The sequence below is a fragment of the Pristiophorus japonicus genome, chromosome 5 (genome assembly GCF_044704955.1).
Source record: "Pristiophorus japonicus isolate sPriJap1 chromosome 5, sPriJap1.hap1, whole genome shotgun sequence".
Lineage (NCBI taxonomy): Eukaryota > Metazoa > Chordata > Chondrichthyes > Pristiophoridae > Pristiophorus > Pristiophorus japonicus.
The window spans coordinates 128,830,104-128,851,382 of NC_091981.1; the positions used below are offsets into that span (position 1 = coordinate 128,830,104).

The window sequence follows — 21,279 nt, forward strand, 5'->3', positions numbered from 1 at the left end:
CGACGACAACGCCTTGATGTCGTTCCAATGATTTTTTTAAGACAATTCCTGCCGAACAGCATTGGGCCATTGCCTGGAACAATCCATAGCAGTAACTCGTGAACCGCACTGTCATACGACACTTTAATTGTGGCACTGCCAATCACCGTTATGAATTCTTTGGTGTACGTGCGCAACTTGGCACTGACTGGAGTCAGCCTGGGCCTCACAGTCTTAGTATCCCACAGCTTGTCAAATGCCCTCTGGCTCATTATCGATTGACTCACCCCCATGCCCAGTTCCACTGATACCGGCACCCCATTGAATTTCACATTGATCATTATCGATTTGATCTTAGTTAGGAACGAGTAAAGTCCATACACTTCCTCCTCTGGTATCTCGGATTGCGTTTCCGGATCCGCGCTAGTCTGACCATCAACCTCCACGTGGTGTGTCGCAGCACGCTTGCTCATCTGCGGACACACGCTGGAGATGCCCCACTCTCAGTCAGCCTTTGCAACTATATTGCTTAAATCGGCACTGCTAGTGCTGGTGATTTCCCCCATAACGCCAACACGGAGAAATCGGATGCATTCCAGCTGCTCTGCCGAATGCCGAATCAATCATATTTACAGTACTTGCCAGGTTTCGATTTTTCACTGATATCTGCTTTAGACTTCTATCCATCGTCATGCATGACTGAGCAATTGTGATTGCCCTGTTCAAGTCCAACGTCTCCACTGCCAGTAGTTTACGCAGGATCACCTCGTGGTTGATGCCGATTACAAAGAAGTCCCGCAGCATGTCTGCCAATACAGCCCCGAACTTACACAGTCCTGTTAGACGTCTCAGGTCGACAACGAATTCCGCCACATTCTGGCCCTCTGAGCGAACGTGCATGTAAAATCTGTATCTCGAGATGATGATGCCTTCGTCTGGCTTAAGGTGGTCCTGTACGTTCTTCACACATCTTCTCTGTTGGACTCACAGGCAGGAGTAGATTCTTTACCAGACCATAAATTTTTGGACCGCAAACTGCGAGGAACACCGCCCAGCGCTGATCTGCGTCGCCGACCTCCTCCATTTTATTGGCCATGAAGAACTGGCTCAAAACAGCTCACAAAGTCTGTCCAATCTTCTCCTTCCACAAATCGCTCCAACAATCCAATTGTATGCATTTTGGCATGCAAAGGTTCTTGTTGCCTCGTCGCCAAATGTTGTGTATGCAATAACTGTCAGACTGAGTACTGTTTAACTCCAAGAGGTATGACCTTGTCTTTTCCTCATTAAGGCCCAACGTGACTAATATACAAAATGGCTGGCCTTTTATACTTGAGCTGCACACATGTGCGTGCAGCCCAATGGCCTCCAACAGTGACGCCATCTAGTGGCTAGTAATCCCCAAAAGTACATACATGACAACTACGTTAAAGGCGCTATATAAGTAAAAGTTGTTATTATTATTATTATATGGTCCCTCTCAAAAGTCTTGCAATCTGTGGGGTGAGTTTCACAATGCATAAGAAAGATGAAGGATGACCTCTCTACCCATTGCCTCTTAATGATTGATGCACATAAACTTGGTCCTTAATCATTGAGAACCGTCCTCGCAATACACTCCCACTGCTGCTATGGGTTTCATAAAGATCACCTGCAGCACCTATGTTACATCCCTCTCACCTCCTAACAATCACTCACAAAGCTCATGCAACATCCACACAGATTGAAGTGAAGTCATTAGCACATCCACACAGTCTCACCTAATGAAGTATTTTAGGCATATGTGGCACAACAGGAAAGGAACCTTTTCTGAACCCCTACTATTTTTCTCTTTGCAGTCGAAGCACTCTCACAACAGGAGGGTGCAGCTGCACACAGGTAGGGGTTCACCTCAAATTCTGCCACTCACCGATGCTGAGGAATGGGTGTCGGCACTTATAGGAGCACCAACTCGGACAGTTGCCGAGGGCGATGCTGAGGCCCCTTCGGGTAGTGAGGGTATGTAAATGGATAGGGCAACTGCATTGTAATGTATAATGAAGTGGTGCCGGGTCTTCAAATGAACATGTACAACGGCACCTTCCTCCTGTCACACTGCCCCCTCCCCTGTTGCCAACCACATGTATGTTTTTTTGTGCTTGCAGAAGAATAGCCACAATCGCACCAGCCTTCCCGTGACGCATCGACATCTGCCCATGGGGGTGATGACGAGGCTGCTGAGACAACTCGGATGACTGAGCCGCAAAGCCCACCAGTTGCCCCGACTCAAGCCATGACATCTGGGGACGATGATAATTTTCTGGGGTTTGAGTCTGCGGAGGCTCCTGGCGCCAGTTGCCTACAGCAATACAGTGCAAGAGGGGAATCTCACAGGCCAGCTCTCTGGGGGGTGAGTCGGCAAAGTAGGTCTGCTCAACGACAAGCACACATGGAACTGGACTTGGTGGAAATGTTCAGGGACAACACAGGCATGCACCGTGAGCTCATGGATGCATTGGGACAGATCCATGAGAATATCGACAAGCTTTCTGCGACTGTTGCGGAGGCAGCGTCACGCATTGTTGGTGCAACTCAGGACTCCAGCGAGGTCATCATTGCCCACACACAGAGGCTGGTAGCCTCTAGCAGCAACAGTGACGTTCCAATGTGGTGCATGTCCTTGATCACGTCGCAGCCTCGGGCGCATCGCAGGCACAAGCTATGCTGCAGCTTGGTGATGTGATGCGGTCAATGACTGCTCCATACTCTCTGTGTTCCCCACTGTCTAACGGGGAAGGGACAGTGCCGAAGCAGACCAACAAGTTGTGGAGACACATCGTGCTCCGGCTGCTGAGGTCCAGCCCTGTCAGAGTGTCAGTGGTTCCCAGGAAATAGAAGGTGCAGTCCTTCCTCGGGATGACAGAATTCCGCCTCCCATCACTGACTCACCAACAATAACTCGCCAACAATGCCCCATACATGGTACACCCCAGCCACCAGTGACTGCTTCCACCAATGATGAGGTGCATCAGTCCGTAGCTGGGCCTTCCAGGCCAAGAGCTGATCCAGGGCGTCATCATACGCTGTTTGCACTGTTTGCCACCCCCCCCACCCCCAACCAACGCAGCAGCCCTCCAGCAGCCTTGCCGTATGTACTGAGGCCTCATTGAGGAGGATCAGCATGTGTGGGAGGTGGATGAAGGGAAGGGTGGGGAAATGTCTATGAAAGAGCCATTAAGGGATGGCACAAGCTTATGCTGATGCATAGCTGTACAATGAGTAGACGTGTAAATAGTTGTCTCTTAACAATTTACTTCTTTTGGAATGACTTGCTGTAGAACGCAGTTTATTGTTTAGTTTGGTTTTGTTTAATCATTGTATCGTTTGGGGTTGTTGGGGGAGCATTGTGTCTTAATTTTTATAAAAATGTTTCTTTGACCTTTGCCATTGGTGTCGTGTGTCTCTTTCCTGAAATCAGTGTAGATGAGCCTTTATGGTGGCACAGAGTCACGAGTCTTAGCTGCATCCATACCTTCTCCATTCAAGCAAATCGGTCAATTATAAGCTGGCAACTTGCGGCTCTTGCTGCGGCAGCATCTCCACGCTGCCTGCCCCGTGGATGTGGTGGCTCTGCAATCGGTTCCTCGCCAGGCTCGTCTTCATCGTCCTCCTCCTCCTGAGGTGGTCCTGCAATCCCCACTGGCAATGCCTGCCTCCTCATGATGTCTAAGTTGTGTAGTATGCAGCACACCACAATGAATTCAGAGATTTGTTGAGGGGTGTATTGAAGGCTGCCTCCAGAGTAGTCCAGGCATCGGAAGCGTTGCTTGAGCACGGAAATTGTCTGTTCGATGATGTTGCAGGTGGCTGCATGGCTGTCATTGTAGTGCTGTGGTGGGGTTGTGGAGGGGAGCCATGAGCCAGATAACTAGGCCATAACGTTTGTCCCTAATCAGCCAGCCCTATCCTTGCCTTTGTCATTGAAACACTTGTGAGACACTGTTCTCACGCAAGATGAAAGCATCATGTGGGCTTTCTGGATATCGGGCATTCACAGTGAGGATGTGCTGCATGTGGTCGCACACCAGCTGGATGTTTAGGGAGTGGTATTCCTTACAGTTTCTGATTACCTCTGTGTTGTGTAATGGTGCTCGCAATGTGACGTGTGTGCAGTCAATGGCTCCTTGAACCTTCGGGAAGCCTGCAATTCTTCCAAACCCTAAAGCCCTCTCATTCTGGGTGTCCTAGTGTCCAAAAGGAAGTGCTGACAGAGATATGCCAGCTTCCACACGCAGACCTACAGCCTATCAGCGCAGCAAGACTTCGCTGCCCGTCGAAGTGAAGGTGACTGTGGCGATGGCCTTCTATGCTTCTGGCTACTTCCAGGCAGCAGCAGGGAACAGATTGATATGTCCTTACTGTACAGTACAAATACACACGAGGCCCATGCTTGAGAGAAGGTCACTCTGTGACCAGCAACTTTTATTCCAGCACTGAAGTGATGAAGATGGGTGGAGCTTCCCCTTTTATACCTGAAAGACCAGGTTAGGAATGTCTCCCATAAGTTCACCACCTAGTGGTCAGTGTTCTCACAGTGTACAACTTAGGTCAGTTTATACATGGGTTACAATGACAGTTAAATACATGACATCACCTACCCCCCCAAAGTCTTATTGGGAATACAGGTTAAGTCTCTCTGGTGGTTTACGCTCCCTTGTAGAGCGCCTGAGTTGGGGCTCCGATTGTTGGGCGCTGGCCAGAGTGTCTGCTGTTTGCGGTGCCTCAGGCCTGTCCGGACTGCCCACAGTGACTGGGCTCTCCTCCACTTGGTTCCTGTGTTCGGTCACCTGTGGTGGAGTGAACTCTACATTGTGTTCTTCCTCTGCTTCTTCTATGGGGTTGCTGAACCTCCTTTTTGTTTGATCCACGTGTTTGCGGCAGATTTGTCCACTGGTAAGTTTAACTACCAGAATCCCATTCCCCTCTTTGGCAATCACAGTGCCTGCGAGCCATTTAGGCCCTGCAGCATAGTTGAGAACAAAGACAGGGTCATTGACATCAATACATCGCGTCCTCGCATTCCTGTCATGGTAGTCACATTAGGACTGGCGCCTGCTCTCAACAATTTCTTTCATGATGGGGTGTATAAGGGATAACCTGGTTTTGAGCGTCCTTTTCATTAGCAGCTCTGCGGGTGGGACCCCCGTGAGCGAGTGTGGTCGGGATCTATTGGCCAACAGGAAGCGTGATAAGCGGCTTTGTAGGGAACCCCCTTGGATTCTGAGCATCCCCTGTTTGATTATCTGCACTGCTCGTTCCGCCTGACCGTTTGAGGCCAGCTTGAACAGTGCCGTTCTGACATGGTTGATACCATTTCCTGCCATGAGGTCCTGGAATTCAGTGCTTGTAAAGCACGGTCCATTGTCACTGACCAAGACGTCAGGTAGACCATGGGCGGCGAACGTTGCCCGTAGACTTTCTACCGTGGCAGAGGATGTGCTTGAATTGAGAATGTCACACTCAATCCATTTGGAGTAGGTGTCTACAACAACCAAAAACATTTTTCCCATGAAAGGACCTGCGTAGTCCATATGGATGCGTGACCATGGTTTGGCGGGCCGGGACCAAGGGCTAAGGGGGGCTTCCCTGGGCGCATTGCCCAGCTGGGCGCACGTGTTGCACCTGCGAACACAAAGTTCCAGGTCTGCATCTATCCCTGGCCACCAAACATGTGACCTGGCAATTGCCTTCATCATGACAATGCCCGGGTGCTCATTGTGGAGTTCTCTGGTGAACATCGCTCTGCCCATCTGGGGCATGACTACTCGGTTTCCCCATAGTAGGCAATCGGCCTGAATCGAGAGTTCATCCTTGCGCCTCTGAAATGGTTTGAATTCCTCAGGGCATGCCCCGTATGTGGCTGCCCAGTCCCCATTAAGGACACATTTCTTGACTAAAGACAGTAGCGGGTCTCTCTTTGTCCAGACTTTGATCTGACGGGCTGTCACGGGTGAGCCTTCGCTTTCAAAAGCTTCCACAGCCATGACCATCTCAGCAGCATGCTCGGTTGCCCCCTCAGTGGTGGCTAGTGGGAGCCTGCTGAGTGCATCGGCGCAGTTTTCAGTGCCCGGTCTGTGCCGAATTGTATAGTCATAGGCGGCTAACGTGAGTGTCCACCCCTGTATGCGGGCCGATGCATTTGCATTTATGGCCTTGTTGTCGGCCAAAAGGGACGTTAGGGGTTTGTGATCTGTCTTCAGCTCAAATTTCCTGCTGAACAGGTACTGGTGCATTTTTTATTACAGCATATACACATGCAAGCGCTTCCTTTTCTACCATCCCGTAGCCCCGTTCTGCCTGGGACAGACTTCTGGAGGCATAAGCTACCGGCTGTAACTGACCTTTGGCATTAACATGCTGCAACACACAACCGACCCCAGAGGACGATGCGTCGCACGTTAACACAAGTTTCTTACATGGGTCATATAGCGTTAACAGATTGTTGGAGCAGAACAAATTTCGTGCTCTATCAAAAGCCCTTTCCTGGCTGTCCCCCCAGACCCATTCACAACCTTTATGTAGGAGCACGTGTAGCGTGCTCAATTTGGGAAGAAACTTACCAAAATAGTTCAGGAGCCCCAGGAACAAATGCAGCTCCGTCGTGTTACAGGGTCTGGGTGCTCTCTGGATTGCTTCTGTTTTGGACGCAGTAGGTCTGATCCCGTCTGCTGCTACCCTCATCCCCAGGAATTCTACCTCTGGAGCTAGGAAGATGCACTTCACTTTTTTCAGTTGCAGACCTATCCGATCCAGTCTGCGTAGCACCTCCTCCAGGTTGTGGAGGTGTTCTTCAGTATCACAACCCGTGATGAGGAAGTCGTCTTGAAAAATCACTGTCCTTGGAATCGACTTGAGGAGGCTTTCCATATTGCATTGAAAGATCGGGGCGGCCGAGCGAATCCCAAACAGACATCTGTTGTACTCAAACAACCCCTTGTGTGTCGTGATGGTAGTCAGCTTCTTCGACTCGCTCATCAGCTCCTGGGTCATGTAAGCTGAGGTTAGGCCCAATTTTGAAAAAAGTTTGCCACCGGACAGCGTCGCGAAGCGGTCCTCCGCTCTCGGTAGCGGGTACTGGTCTTGGAGTGACACCCGATTGATGGTGGCCTTGTAATCCACCACATATCCTGACCAACCCATCCGCCTTGTGCACCGGCACAATTGAGCTCGCCCAGTCACTGAATTCGACTGGCGAGATAATGCCTTCCCTCAGCAGGCGGTCCAATTCGCCTTCTATCTTTTCCCGCATCACGTACGGCACTGCTCTGGCCTTGTGGTGTACTGGCCTGGCATTCGAATTTATGTGAATCACTACCTTGGTCCTCATGAAAGTACCGATGCCGGGTTGAAATAGTGAGTCAAATTTGTCCAGGACCTGTGAGCATGATATTCGCTCCACAGAAGAAATTGCATTGACATCGCCCCATTTCCAGTTCATGACAGCCAGCCAACTCCTCCCCAGTAGTGCGGGACCATCCCCTGGAACAATCCAGAGTGGCAACCTGTTCTCCGAATCTTTGTGGGTCACGACTACCGTGGCGCTGCCTAGCACCGGAATGATCTCCTTTGTGTATGTCCGTAGCTGTGCATCAATTGGCAATAATTTTGGCCTCCTGGCCTTGGACGCCCACAACTTGTCGAACTGTTTGATACTCATCAGGGACTGGCTGGCCCCTATGTCTAGCTCCATTGATACTGGGATGCCACTGAGGAGCACTTTCATCATTATCGGTGGCGTCCTGGTGTATGAACTGTATATGTGCTCCACATGAACTCGCTGAACTTCAGTTTCCAGCGATTTCCCCCAGTGTCCATTTGACCTCGTAGGGCTTACATCGGGCCCGTCCTCCTCGTACATCAACCTGGCTGCAGGCTTCCTGCACATGCGCGCCAAGTGACTGCTGATGTTGCAATTTCTTCAGGTGTATTGCTGATACCTGCAAGCTCTGGCTGTGTGTTTGCCTCCACACCTCCAACATGAGCCGTTGTTGGAAACAAAAGTTCCATTACCAGTCGATCGTCTCTGACTGTCTGTGTAACTATTTTTAAGCACACCATTAATAGGTGTTGATGGCCCCATTACTGGCCGCATTGTCCCTTGCGATGGCGTGAATCGCCGTTCAGCTAGCCATCGTCTCTGTTGAATTCCCCCTTTGGGTTCGACTACATGCTCGGGCATATCCGATTGCCACTGTCTGCCTGGGGAACTGTGTGCCGCATTAACAATGTTGACTCCCTGTCCATTTGCTGCATTTAAACCAAGATTTTTGTCAAAAATCATTCTGGTATCTTCCTCCCCTGAGATAAATGTCTGGGCCATCAAAGCTGCTGTTTCCAGGGTCAAGTCTTTGGTCTCGATCAGTTTCCTGAAAACCCCAGCGTGCCCGATACCCTCAATAAAAAAAGTCTCGCAGCATCTCCGCTCTGCATGCATCTGGGAACTTGCATAGGCTCGCCAGTTGCTGGAGGTCTGCCACGAAGTCTGGAACGCTTTGCCCTTCTCGCCGTCGGTGCGTATAAAACCGGTGTCTCGCCATGTGCATGCTGCTCGCCAGTTTAAAGAGTTCCCCGATCAACTTACTCAGCTCTTCAAAAATCTTGTCCGCCGGCTTCTCTGGCGCTAGAAGGTCCTTCATCAGGGAGTACGTCCTGGACCCACAAACCGTCAGGAGATGAGCCCTGCATTTGTCGGCCGAATCCTGTCCCAGCCATTCCTTCGTGACGAAACTTTGCTGTAATCTCTCAATAAAGTCGTCCCAATCATCACCAACACAGTACCTCTTGTCTGTGCTGCTCGTGGCCATGCTCGCGTGGTTTAAATCCCAGTTTCTCGTCGCCAATGATATGTCCTTACTGTACAGTACAAATACACATGAGGCCCATGCTTGAGAGAAGGTCACTCTGACCAGCAACTTTTATTCCAGCACTGAAGTGATGAAGGTGGATGGAGCTTCCCCTTTTATACCTGAAAGACCAGGTTAGGAGTGTCTCCCACAAGTTCACCACCTAGTGGTCAATGTTCTCACAGTGTACAACTAGTCAGTTTATACATGGGTTACAATGACAGTTAAATACATGACACAGATGCAGGATCTCTCAACATACTGCACATCGTTGCATTCGCCAGGTTACAAGGGCTCTGTATGCCTGCAGAATGGACTTCATAAAGTTCCCCAGAGAGCAGGAGGTATGAGCAATGGTCCCTGTAAACCCGTGGGAGGGTAAGGCCTCATCCCCAGATGTCTGCAACCTCTTCTAATCCATGGCCAAACATGGCTGAGAACCCTTCTTTTAGCTTGAAGCTGCCTGCCAATAGCAAACAACATGATATGCTGGCGAGCTAGTATTGCCCCCATTCAAATCTCTCACCGACCTTGTAAGGAAACTGTCATGGCACATTAAAGTGATGTTCGCAAATCGGAGCCTCACGTAGCGTGCTGTGTGCAACTGTTGCAGTCACTAACAACTGCAATGTAGGATCCTCCAGCCTCCATTTAGATATACCGCCTGCTGCACCCTAGGACTGCTTGTTTTGTTCAGGTGTTTCCTGGGGCGGGCGTTAAATGAGGCGTTAAGGACAAAATTTCCATCCGGACACTAGCGCAGCGTTGCACGATGATTGACGTAATCATCACACTAAAAATGGACAGCAGAGCAGTAAGTTTATGTGCCAGCACTAACCAGTAGTTAGAATCTAGGCGATAAATCCTGGAACCCGACATTATGCCCAGAAACAGCATTTACCGCCTGGCTGGGGTGCAAAAGAGCTGAAAATCCAGCCCTCTGTTTTTTCGTTCTTTTTTGTCTCTCTTTTTATTATTCACCATTCAAATTAAGCAAATAATTTCACACGGGTTGCAATTTGTTCCTCAATTACATTCCACCCAAGAAATTCTTTGCGATACTTTACAAACCCCATCCAGCCATGTTTGGAGGCCCAAACCCAGATCTAATCAACATAATGATCTGATCGACAAACCCAAAGCCCAATTCCCAGGAGCCACCACTCATTTGTCAGATTTGGACCGAGAGGCAAATTATGTTCCTCTTTCATCTTTTTCATCTTTTTATTATTTGTTCTCAGTAAGTTGGTGACAGTGGCAGGACTGCATTTATTGTCCATCTCTAGTTGCCCTGAGAAGGGGATGGTGAGCCTTTTCCTTGAACCACTGCAATCCTTGTGATATTGGTTCTCTCACTGTGGTGTTAGATATGCAATTTTAGGATTTTGACACAGCGATGATGAAGGAACAGGCAATAGATATTCAAGTCAGGATTGTGTGCGACTTGAAGGGGAGCATCGTGATGATCGTGTTTCCTTCATAGTGCTGCTCTTGTCCTTTTCTGTAGTAGAGGTCAGCAGACTGGGAGGTTGTCAAAGTAAGAATGGTGAGCTGCTGCTGTGCATCGTGTAGATAGTACATATGTCAAGCACAGTGCACAGGTGATGGAGGTCCTGGATGTTGAGTTCACTAGCATGAGCGCCAATCAAGTGGACTGCTTTATCCTGGTTGGTGTCAAACATCTGGAATATTGCTGCAGTTGCATCCATACAGGCGGACCCTCCACCCACCCCTACAAGACCATCGCCGGGGGCTCCCTAAATCAGAAATTCTGCTTGGTTGGGGGCTGATGTACGATCAACGCAGGTACGCCTTGTCTCACCAGGCATACTTTGGCTGATAGTGGTGGAAGTGCGGCCACTATGGGCTCCAAAAGATCACGACAGGGATTTTTTTTAAAAAACATTTCAAAATCGTCTCCTGACGCAGCCAGATTCCTCTTCGGAGTGGGGAGCATCCCAACATCCCTACTCCCCTCAGCTGGCCGTCTTACTATGGCATTTCCTGTATCCTTGGCATCCCCCAAACTGCTAAAGGCCAGTCCTGACCGGCAAACTTCAGCAGGGCCAATAGCAGAGTTCTGTGGTGGACGTGATCCTGGTGTAACTGTTGGGATCATGCTCCTACAGATATTATCAACCTTTAAGTGCTTTGACGGAAAACTTAACTCACATTTCAAAAAATATTTCTATGCATATTTTGCAATCTTGGCAAAGTGGAACTGGGAAGTGCTAGCTGCCATTAAGATAAATGCACCATGGCTATCAGGAGGTGGTAGCAAGTCTATTTATTACCTGTAGGACCTGAGAACCAAAGCAGAAGAAGACCAAACACTTTAAGGAATGTGGCAAGTTAAGACCACCAAACATACAACTTACCAGGTCGCAGGCCCAAGATTGGATTCTACATAGAGTTACCTATCAATCTGCTCCACATTTATTATAGCTCTTTCAATATACTCATGCATACCCATATGTCAGCAGGGCACATCTTCTCATACAATGGTTAGGTCTTAGCTAGAGTATAGTGGCTAATTTTGTGAACCATACTTTAGGAAGGATGTCAAGGCCTAGGAGAGGATGCAGAGGAGATTTACCAGAATAGTACTAGGGATGAGGGACCTCAATTATGTGGATGGATTAGAGAAGCTGGGATTGTTCTCCTTCGATCAGAAAACATTAAGGGGAGATTTAATAGAGGTGTTGAAAATGATGAAGGGTTTTAATAGAGTAAATAAGGAGAAACTGTTTCCACTAGCAGGGGGGTTGTAACCAGTGGACACAGATTTAAGATAATTGGCAAAAATAACCAAAGGGGAGATAAAGAGAATTGTTTTTAAATGCAGTGAGTTGTTATTATCTGGAATGCACTGCCTGAAAGGGTGGTGGAAGCAGATTTAATGGTAACTTTCAAAAGATAATTGGATATATACTCAAAAAAAAAATTTGTAGGACTATGGGGAAAGCGCGGGGCACTGGGACTAACTGAATGGCTCTTTCAAAGTGCATGATAGGCTGAATGGTCTCCTTCTTGCGATATGATTCTATGAAATGATGGGGGATACTGAATACATCTGCCCATGTTTGGATGGATGTATTCAAATAATAGGTTAGTGACAGGATGTAATTCCCTTCATTAATAACTTAGTAACGCTGTATGTCAGGAACACGGCTACCATCCTGGTGCCTAGTGTTGCTGAGGCAGCATAGGGAGCATTTAAAAGTTAAAGTGCTACTTTGCCTGGTGTATCTGATTGAAGACTGATTAATCGCACTACACAAAGCAGGATATTTAAAAAAAAGCTAATAAAAAGTAATATATTTCCTGCAGGTGGCACTGCCAATGGACTACAGTGTTTCAGGTGCTGCAGTCATATCCACCACCCCACTTCCCACCTGAGAGGAGCGACTCGGCAGCAACGGAAATACCACAGGGAACCCCCACCAACATGTTAATTAGCCTAATCCCGAAAAATCCATGAGGTTCAGGGCGGATGGAGGCAGACGGGTGGAGGACCTGCCCCAGCACACTATCAGCTATAACGCCAGCACAGAAGTGAATCCTCCCAACTCCCCAAGCTTACCTGCTTCCCTGGTATTGCATCCCACCATCCAAAGATTCCCCCGCACCATCCCAGGTGGAGGATAGGATTCCCCAGGATCGGATCCCCGCTGGGATTGGAGCCCTCCCCTAGGGTCAGGGCTCGGATACCTCCCGGGAATGAACCCCCCCCCCCACACACTCCAACTAGCAGCTGCAGGCCTCCTACCTGGTCCTGCGGCCTGCTCTGGAGTGCTCACCGCCCGATTAGGAGCCAAGATTGTCAATCAGGCTGACTTCCGGGCAGGGATCCTGTGGAAAAAAGACGAACGCTGTTCTCCGCAGCATGCAGGGTCATACAAAAGTCTATCCTTGGAAAGCAAAACAGGCAAAAAATGCAAAAGCAACTTGCCATTGAGTCACTGTTCTCGGATGAAGCCATTTAGGACTGAGATGAAATTTCTTCACTCAGAGGGTGGTGAATCTTTGAAATCTCTACCCTTGAGGACTGTGGCTAGTCGTTGAGTATCTTCAAGACTAAAATTGATAGATTTTTGGGCACTAAGGGAATGCAAGGATATCGGGATAGGGTGAGAAAGTGGAATTGATGTAGAAGATCAGTCATGATCTTATTGAATGCAGGAGCAGGCTCGTGAGGCCATATAGCCTATTCCTGCTCCTATTTTCTATGTTCTTATAAAGCAAGCACCTTACCTGCCCTTACACGTGACAACAAAATCCACCATGGAGTTCTGTTGAAGTTCTGTGGAGATCTGAACACTGGTCATCTCTACAATGCTGATTCCAGCAATCCCATCTGACAAGGAAGAACAATTATACATTTCATGCTTGCACTAATTTTAACACTTTATAACCTTGTTATTATATATGCTTTATTTGCTGATTCAGCTATGGCACAGTATCTCTCATTGATACATTACAGATCTAAACTGGGATTGTGCATTCACAGTGTCGAACTAGACAGGTCAGGTTAAAGTTATGGTGTATGAAATGATGCAATGAACTCCGTACTGTGAGCAGGTGACCAGGTATAACCTGGTAAGTCTTTAATGGCTTCCAGAAGTGAAGATACAAAGGTGAAGTTCGGGATATATACCTGGTCCAGCACAAGTGTACCTATGACCCTAGGACCTCCGATGGTAGTGCCCTCTGGTGGTGGGCAGACATTATGTACATACATTCTATCATTCCCCCCGCTACCCCCCCCCCCCAGTTCTTGGCACAAGTTCATATTACAAGTTCAGATGGTCCGGAGCCCTTTGCTCCCTGGTTGACCATCTCAGTACAATCCCAGGGCTTTCCCAGTCTCTCACGACTTGGGACTGGGCGTTGACCACAGTGGGTTCTTCTGATGGCTGGACATGAGTTGATTGGTCATCTAAGCTCGCGGTGTCTTCTTCCAATTGTTCCGGTTCATCAGTGTGTCTTAGCTTGATTTGATCAATGTGTTTCCTGCACATCGGCCCATTCTTGAGCTTAACCATATACACCCGGTTATCCTCCTTATCTGTAACATTGCCCGGAAGCCACTTGGGCCCTTGACCATGGTTAAGTACATACACTGGGTCATTTACAGATATGTCACGTGACACAGCGGCGCGGTCATGATACCACTGCTGGCGTTGACGTCGGGTTTTGACATGATCGTTAAGGTCAGGATGGACTAGTGAGAGCCTGGTTTCGAGGCTTCTCTTCATCAATAGTTCCACAGGCGGGACCCGCAAGGCGGTGGCCTTGTCCTGTAACTGAGCAGTATGCGTGACAGGCATGTCTGCAAGGAACCGTGAGTTACGCGTTTCAGGCTCTGCTTCATGGTTTGAACTGTCTGCTCCACTTGACCATTGGACGCGGGTTTGAACGGGGCTGACCTCACGTGTTTTATGCTGTTGCGTTTCATGAACTCTTGAAACTCCAGGCTCGTGAAACACGATCCGTTGTTGCTGACTACGATGTCTGACAGACCATGTGTAGCAAACATGGCTCTCAATGGTGGCAGTGGAAGTGCTGGATGACATGATCACACATTCTATCCATTTGGAATATGCATCCACCACCACAAAAAACATTTTACCGAGGAAGGGGCCCGCAAAGTCAATGTGGATTCTAGACCACGGTTTGTATGGCCATGACCACAGACTGAGCGGATATTCCTTTGGGGCATTGCTTAACTGCATGCAAGTGCTGCACTGATGCACAGAGTCAATGCCAGGCTACCAAACATGGGACCTGGCGATGGCCTTCATCATGACAATACCGGGATGCGTACTATGTAACTCCCGTACAAATCTCGCCCTGCCTTTCTTGGGTATTACAACACGATTACCCCACAGTAAACAGTCGGACTGGATGGAAAGCTCATCTTTGCGACGGCTGTACAGTTTCATCACCCATTTGCTTGGGGATGGTCGACCAGTCCCCGTTAAGAACACAACGTTTTACAACCGGTAGGGTCAGATCCTGGTTGGTCCAGGTCTTAACTTGTTGAGCAATGACAGGCAACCCTTCACTCTCAAATGCATCCATGACCATGAGTAGCTCTGCGGGCATTGGCGTTTCCACCTTCGGTGTGGGCAACGGTAACTGGCTCAATGCATCAGCGCAGTTGTTGGTGCCTGGTCTATGGTGAATGACATAATCATAGGCAGATAATGTCAGCGCCCAACTCTGGATACGGGACAACGCATTGGTATTGATACCTTTGTGTTCCGAGAACAACGATATACACATGCCAAAGCCTCTTTCTCTACCATGCCGTAGGCTCTTTCTGCCTTGGACATGCTTTGAGACGCGTATGCAACTGGTTGTAGTTTGCTTGACTCATTGGCTTGCTGGAGTACGCAGCCGACCCCATAGGATGACGCATCACAGGTCAAAATTAGACGCTTGCATGGGTCATACAGTACTAGTAGCTTGTGGGAACACAACAGATTTCTAGCCTTCTCAAAGGTTCTATCTTGAAGTTCACCCCACACCCACTCGTCTCCTTTCCTGAGCAGCATGTGCAAAGGCTCTAATACTGTACCGAAACAGTTGAGAAGACACAGGAACGAACGCAGCTCCGTCACATTCTGGGGCCTGGGTGCATTTTTGATGGCCTCTGTTTTCGCGTCTGTAGGCCTGATTCCGTCTGCAGCAATCTTTCGTCCAAGGAATTCGACCTCTGGTGCCATGAAAACGCACTTCGAATGTTTCAGCCTGAGTCCCACTTTGTCCAGACGACGCAGAACCTCTTCCAGATTGTGCAGGTGCTCGGCGGTGTCACGACCTGCAACTAGGATGTCGCCTTGGAATACCACGGTCCTGGGGACGGATTTCAATAGGCACTCCATATTTCCCTGAAATATGGCTGCCGCCAAATGAATGCCAAAAGGATACCTGTTATAAATAAACAGTCCTTTGTGCGTGTTGATGCATGTAAGTTTCTTTGATGATTCAACCAGTTCCTGTGTCATGTAGGCCGACATTAGATCCAATTTGGTGAACGATTTTCCCCCAGTTCGCGATGCAAACAGGTCATCAGCTTTCGGTAGCGGATCTTGTTTCGAAACTTGGTTATCGTGACCTTGTAGTCTTCACAAATCCTGACCGTGCCATCGCTCTTTAACACCGGAAAAATGGGACTGGCCCATTCATTAAATTCGACCAGTGAGATGACCCCCTCGCATTGTAACCTGTCCAATTCGAACTCGACCTTTTCTCTCATCATGTGCGGGACCGCACTGGCTTTGTGATGGAAGGGCCTTGCGTCTGGGCCTAGGTGAATCTATCTGCATCTTGGCTCCCTTGAAGCTGCCAATTCCCAGTTCAGTGAGGGAAATTTGCTCAGCACTTGAGCACACAAATTATCATCCGCTGATGACAAAGCTTTGATATCGTACCATTTCCATTTTATTTTCTCAAGCCAACTCCTGCCGAATAACGATGGGCCGTTGCCCGGGATAATGCATAATGGTAGATCATGAACCGCTCCCTTGAACGACACTCTTACTGTTGCACTACCGATCACTGGTATGAGCTCTTTGGTGTAGGTACGCAACTTCGCATTTATTGGACTCAGCTTGGGTCTCTCTGCCTTGATTTCCCACAGCTTTTCGAAAGTCCTCTGGCTCATTATCGATTGACTCGCACCCATGTCTAATTCCATGGATACCGGCACGTCGTTTAATTTTACCTCCATCATTATCGGTTGGTTCTTTGTTAGGTACGCACATACGCTATACACTTCCTTCTCGGAGCTCTCAAGTGCCTCGGGTTGCATCGCCAGATCCACGCTGGATTGATCATCGTCCACGTGGTGTGTCGCAGCTCGCTTGCTCTGCTGTGGACACGTCCGCTGAAGATGCCCCGTCTTCGCACACCCTCTGCATACATACTGCATACTAATACGGTGCTCAATTTGGGTAAGAAGTTACCGAAGTAGTTGAGAAGACCCAGGAACGAACGCAGCTCCATCATATTCTGGGGTCTGGGCGCATTTTTGATGGCCTCTGTTTTCGCGTCTGTAGGCCTGATTCCGTCTGCAGCAATCTTTTGTCCAAGGAATTTGACCTCTGGTGCCATGAACCGCTCCCTCGTACGACACTCTTACTGCTACACTACCGATCACTGGTATGAGCTCTTTGGTGTAGGTATGCAACTTTGCATTTATCGGACTCAGCTTGGGTCTCTCTGCCTTGATTTCCCACAGCTTTTCGAAAGTCCTCTGGGTCTGATGGGGTCGGTGATTGCCCCCACAACGCCAACACGTTGAGCTTGGATTTGCGCCCGATGGCGGGCTTTGAGCGGCTCCTGTTCTCACATACGTAGTCGAGTAGGCCTTCGATGGCGAACTTTGAGTGGCTCCCGGCCTTGCAGACGCAGTCAAGTAGGCCCTGCCATGTGCAGCTCTGCCGGTCGTCGATACAATTTTGTACACAGTACTTGCCGTGGAGTTCCTGTATTGTCGCGATATCTGCTTCGTGCTTTTCTGTGTGGACATGCAAGCCTGGGCGATGGTGATGACCTTGCTGAGGTCCGGCGTCTCCGCAGCCAGTAGCTTACTTAAGATCGCCTCGTGGTTGACCCCAATCACGAAAAAGTCACGCAGCATGTCTTCCAACGTAGGCCCAAATTTGCAAGACCCTGCAAGATGTCTCAGGTCGGACACAAATGCCGTTACGCCTGGCCTTCTGGACGAACGTGCGTATAGAAGCGCTATCTGGATTTAAGGATTCCTTCCGTGGGTTTAAGGTGTTCCCGAAGTAGAGCACACCGTTTTTTGTAATCCTTTTCTGTAGGAAGAGTGGGTGAGAGCAGATTCTTGATGAGTGCATGGATCGTGGGGCCACAGACGGTGAGAAGAACTGCCCTGCGCTTCTCTGCATCCTTGTCTTTGTTTAGGTTGTTTGCCACGAAATACTGGTCAAGACGATCCGTGAAATCTCCCCAATCCTCTCCCTCATTGAATCTCTCGAGAATTCCAACAATATTCGATCGTGCTGTGCTCACCATACTTTTGCGTGGTTTCGTATTTGCCTCATCGGCAGTTATGGTGTATGAAATGATACAATTAACTCCATACTGTGAGCCAATGACTAGGTGTAACCTGGTCAGTCTTTAATGGCTTCCAGAAGTGAAGCTACAAAGGTGAAATTCAGGTTATATACCGGGCCCAGCACGAGTGTACCTATGACCCTAGGACCTCCGATGGTAGTGCCCTCGGGTGGTGGGCAGACCGTATGTACATATATTATAAAAGTAGTTTAAGGTTATACCTAACTGTAATACTGTAAGATTTTATTGTATTCCCTGCTCAGAGAGCAAATTAGGGAACTTTTCAAATAGGGCATTTGAACTCAGCACAATTTTTGATAATATTACCTACCTACAACTGTGATGTTTGTTTCAAAGTAGCCATATCTGTAGAGGTTACAGTTGGAGGCATCTCTCTTCACCAGCTGCAGTGGACTGTTTGTACCATTGGTAGTAACAACTGTTGTTGAGGAATCTGGTGGGGAAATAAAAATGAGCATAAATGCTACATGTGAAGGGCAAGCATATTTTTAAAAACATTGCAGATGTTGGCTGCAGAGAGATCTGAGGGGACATTGGAACTCCTTCTGTCTGTAGAAAATAGGGCAGTAACAGAGTTTTAAAAAGAGGTGGTGGACTTATCTCCCTGTTCCCACTCTGCCGCCACTATCCCCAGGCCTTTACACTGGGCAGCCGACGCACCCACCTGAATTATGCGGAAACGTCATTAATATTTGCAAATCGAGGTCCTATGACGTACAGGACCCCAATGCCATTTTAATTGCCCTTTTAAACAATTTGTTCCTGGAATGTGGGCATTGTTGGCATGGCTAGTATTGGTGCCCATCCCTAATTGCCCTTGAGAAGGTGTCGTCGATAGTGCTATCAAGCGGCACTTACCAATAACCTGCTCACCAATGCTCAGTTTGGGTTCCGCCAGGACCACTCGGCTCCAGACCTCATTACAGCCTTGGTCCAAACATGGACAAAAGAGCTGAATTCCAGAGGTGAGGTGAGAGTGACTGCCTTTGACATCAAGGCAGCATTTGACAAGAGTGTGGCATCAGGGAGCCCTAGTAAAACTGAGGTCAATGGGAATCGGGGAAAGCTCTCCGCTGGCTGGAGTCATACCTAGCACAAAAGAAGATGGTTGTGGTGGAGTCCTATGTTGCAGCTTCCCCAGGCTGGCACCTCATTTTTTGGCACACCCGGTGCTGTTTCTGGCATGCTCTTCTGCACTCCTTAATGAACCACGGTTGGTCCCCTGGCTTGATGTAATGGTAGAGTGAGGGATATGCCAGGCCATGAGGTTACAGATTGTGGTGGAATACAATTCTGCTGCTGCTGATGGCCCACATCACCTCAAGGATGCCCAGTTTTGAGCTGCCAGATCTGTTCTGAGTCTATCTCATTTAGCACGGTGGTAATGCCACACAACACGATAGAGGGTGTCCTCAGTGTGAATGGGATTTTGTCTCCACAAGGACTGCTACCAATGCTGTCATGGACAGATGCATCTGCGACAGGTGAGGACGAGGTCATATAGGTTTTTCCCTCGAGTTGGTTCTCTCACCACCTGCTGGAAACCCAATCTGGCAGCTATGTCCTATGTCAGGACTCGGCCAGCTCGGAGAGTAGTGGTGTTACTGAGCCACTCTTGGTGATGGACATTGAAGTCCCCCACCCAGAGTACATTCTGTGCCCTTGATACGCTCAGTGCTTCTTTCAAGTGGTGTTCAACATGGAAGAGTACTGATTCATCAGCGGAGGGAGGGTGGTAGGTCGTAATCAGCAGGAGGTTTCCTTGGCTATGCTTAACCTGAAGCCATGAGACTTCATGGGATCTGGACTCAATGTTGAGGACTCCCAGGGCCATTCCCTCCTGGCTGTATACTACTGTGCCACCACCTCTGGTGGGTCTGTCCTGCCGAGGGACAGGACATATCCAGAGATGGTGATGGAGGAGTCTGGGACATTGGCTGAAAGGTATGATTCTGTGAGTATGACTATGTCAGGCTGTTACTTGACTAGTCTGTGGGACAGCTCTCCCAATTTTCCCCAGATGTTTATGAGGAGGACTTTGCAGGGTTGACTGGGCTGTCATGTCCGTAGCCAGCGCTGAGGTTGATACAAGGTGGTCTGTCCCGTTTTATTCTTATTTTTGTTTTTCATAGCAGTTTGTTGCAACTGAGTGGCTTGCTAGGCCATTTCAGAGGGCAGTTAAGAGTCAACCACTTTGCTGTGGATCTGGAGTCACATATAGTCCAGACCAGGTAAGGATGACAGATTTCCTTCCCTAAAGGATATTAGTGAACGAGATGGGTTTTTACGACAATCCGATAGTTTCACGGTCACCATTACTGATACTAGCTTTTTATTCCAGATTTGTTAAATTGATTGAATTTAAATTGCCCAGCTGCCGTGGTGGGATTTGAACTCGCGTCTCTGAATCATTAGTCCAGGCCTCTGGATTACTAGTCCAATAACATAACCACTATGCTATCATTTCCAGAGAGCCCACTGTGGTTACTCTGCTCAATACATCCTGGTGCTATAGCAGAAGAGGAAAATGTTGATATTAATTTATGGGGTCAGGTAGAGCAGTAATGCTCCTCTGGGCACCACAGGAATAATGTGGGCCGCCACTGCCCTGGGCTCTCCCGACTACCACCATTGTATACCCATCCCCCTTCTCGGACATAGCTTCCTGCTGGCCTGGTCAGTCTCTGGGCTGCTGGGTATTGTGTCAGCCTGGAGCTGGTGAGCAGCAGAGGCATACCCATTTGGGACCCGCAGCTCTCTGGCACCATGGTAATGAGGGATTGCAGCCAAAATGGACTGGACCGCCTGTCAGGACTATCAGGAGCTGGCTGGCAGCTCCGCTGGTAGGTTGCTCGATAGTTAAAATCCACCCCCAATTTACAAGCTGCATCTTTCTTAACTCAAACATTTGTATAGGAACATAGGAATGTGTCAGACTGGGAAAAATACATTGCACTCCATCTATCGCAATCAAGAATTGATGTAGTTGATCTGATTATATATTGGATACTATGGGCTCAATTTTCCCCAAAGCTTTTTTTGGTGTACTTGAAGAGTTACGCCTGTTTTTTGGGGGCCTAAGTACGCCAAAAAAAAAAGTTCTAAGTTTCCCGGTTGGATTTCTTCATTTTGGCGCAGCCTAACCGTCCTTTAGTTTTGGGGGTGGAGCCCCCAAAAAAGATTGGGTTGCCACAGTAACCAGGGACACAATGCGTGCTGATGCTGCAAAGTGAAACATACAGCCAGCTCGCAACACATTAAAACACATTGCATCAACTTAAAAACACATTAAAACACATTGCAT

The 21,279-nt window shown here is 48.6% G+C and overlaps 1 protein-coding gene across 2 annotated transcripts in view; it reads right to left on the bottom strand.

The window, feature by feature from the left end:
* gpnmb (glycoprotein (transmembrane) nmb) overlaps positions 1 to 21,279 on the bottom strand; it is a 116,822-nt gene that overhangs the window by 13,600 nt on the left and 81,943 nt on the right. For both annotated transcript variants that reach the window (XM_070879949.1, XM_070879948.1), the window contains exons 7-8: positions 18,286 to 18,408; positions 13,116 to 13,218 (exon numbers count right to left, since the gene is read on the bottom strand). In XM_070879949.1, the coding sequence (XP_070736050.1) occupies positions 13,116 to 13,218; positions 18,286 to 18,408 (226 nt within the window). The remainder of the gene's footprint in view (positions 1 to 13,115; positions 13,219 to 18,285; positions 18,409 to 21,279) is intronic.